Genomic DNA, 1,826 nt, shown 5'->3' on the forward strand with positions numbered 1-1,826 from the left:
TGTCATTATAAAAAATACACTGTTTAGTTATTACACCTCTTAGAATAACGGAAATGATTACTATTGTGCACAAAAGGTTGCTAGAGTTGGAGTTAATACTAGCAGTTCGGTCGTGTTAATTGATGTCGATGAGGGACGGTAGAGAGTATGAATGGAGCATCTGCAATTGGCATGACATAAATGCGTTTGGGTGAGTCTAGAGGTGTTGAAGGGGTTGAAGCATAAATGCTAAAATTGCAGTACCACTGCATGCAATCGATTATTATTATTATTATTATTATTATTATTATTATTATTATTATTATTATGACATGGCACGTGAAGCATGTTATGTTGCACTAGGATCCTCGTATGATATATAGAAAAGAAATTCTCATCTAATTCTTTCCAAATTGGGTATCCTCACAACCACAGTCCTGCGCCTATGACAAAATACTCCTCCTCGTCTTAGATTTTTATCATTTTTAACCATATTAATTGACTTTAAATAATTTCATAAATTAACAATCTAATTATAACAAATCATTAAAACTATGACAAAATAAATTAGTGTGACAGGAAATAATCATAAAAATCACATAAATAATAATGGCATAAGATCCATGCAGCACAGAACGCATCTTGACTCTCTCTCTCTCTCTCCAAACCTCTGCGGCTCTGCACTGCGTGTGTGCGAGTTTGAGGTCAGGTCTAAAACATCTGGCTCAGCTATAGCACCAAATGCTGTCATCGACGGGAGGTCCCAGAGAAAGTACCTTCAACAAAACCTTAAACCTCAACAACAGAGGCTCATCATCATCATCATCATCATCATCCTTAAAATCACTTTCATCCACATCTGCAACCTCATCGCCTTCGCCATTCTCAACCTTCTTCCACCAATCCATAAGAGCCACCAAAACCATGGAAGAGCTATGGAAGGACATCAGTCTGGCTTCCCTTCCTGACCAAGAAACCACCCCAAGAATCCACGAACGTCCCCACCCAACCTCCAACTTCCGCAACGTCATCCTCCAAGACTTTCTTGCCCGACCCTTTAGCAAAGATCACACGCCGGTCAGCCAAGTCTCCACCGCCACAGAGACGGGCACTCTCTATGGCTCTGCCTCTTTGGTGTCGCCTCCAGCCACTGTTTTGAGCTTGCATTCGGTTTCTGAATTTCATTTCCTTGATAACTCTGACCCACTTAGGCCTGACTCCCATTTACAGCCCCAATCCATTTCTAATATCTCTCCTTTCGGTAGCTCATTTGAGGCTTTCGCATCCACTACTGGCTTGCCGTCTTTTGGGAAGAAAAGAGTTCCGGAATCTGACAGCAGCTCAGGGGATCGGCGACATAAGCGTATGATGAAGAATCGAGAGTCCGCCGCCCGATCAAGAGCTAGAAAGCAGGAATTTATTTCTCTCTTCTTCCTCTACTTCTTCCTCTTCTTCTTCTTCTTCTTCTCTTTTCTTATTCGTAAGTTAAATGTATTTCCTGCAAAATGCATGAAATAATATTCCGTTTGATTTAGTTTCCTGAAAGCTTTTTTTTGTTTTTTGTTTTTGGTGCTTCCTTTTTTTACTGCCTCGTACAGGCCTACACAAACGAGTTGGAACTTGAAGTTGCTCACTTGATGGAAGAGAATGCAAAGCTCATAAAACAGCAGGAACAGGTAAGTTAGATACGGAAGCACGAGCCAAGATCATTCCCATAACTTCTGATTACCTCAGGCAGATTTTCTTCTTTTTAAAGTAAAAGACCTAATTCTTTTCTATTTTTCATATTACGTACGTGTTTAAGAAAATCTAATTTTGTTCATTCTAATATAAAATAAACAAAGACT

At 39.8% G+C, this 1,826-nt stretch overlaps 1 protein-coding gene across 1 annotated transcript; it reads left to right on the top strand.

The window, feature by feature from the left end:
* The first annotated feature begins 672 nt into the window (after positions 1-672).
* On the top strand, positions 673-1,497 carry LOC108990532 (protein FD-like). The gene has a single exon (XM_035692825.1). It carries the CDS (start codon positions 721-723, stop codon positions 1,495-1,497), a length of 777 nt encoding a protein of 258 aa, XP_035548718.1. The 5' UTR covers positions 673-720.
* The last annotated feature ends 329 nt before the right edge of the window (positions 1,498-1,826 follow it).

Source organism: Juglans regia, chromosome 8, assembly GCF_001411555.2.
Source record: "Juglans regia cultivar Chandler chromosome 8, Walnut 2.0, whole genome shotgun sequence".
Classification (NCBI taxonomy): Eukaryota; Viridiplantae; Streptophyta; class Magnoliopsida; order Fagales; family Juglandaceae; genus Juglans; species Juglans regia.

Coding starts and splice junctions, on each gene's coding strand:
- LOC108990532 (XM_035692825.1), top strand. CDS start 721: ATGCTGTCATCGACGGGAGGTCCCAGAGAAAGTACCTTCAACAAAACC.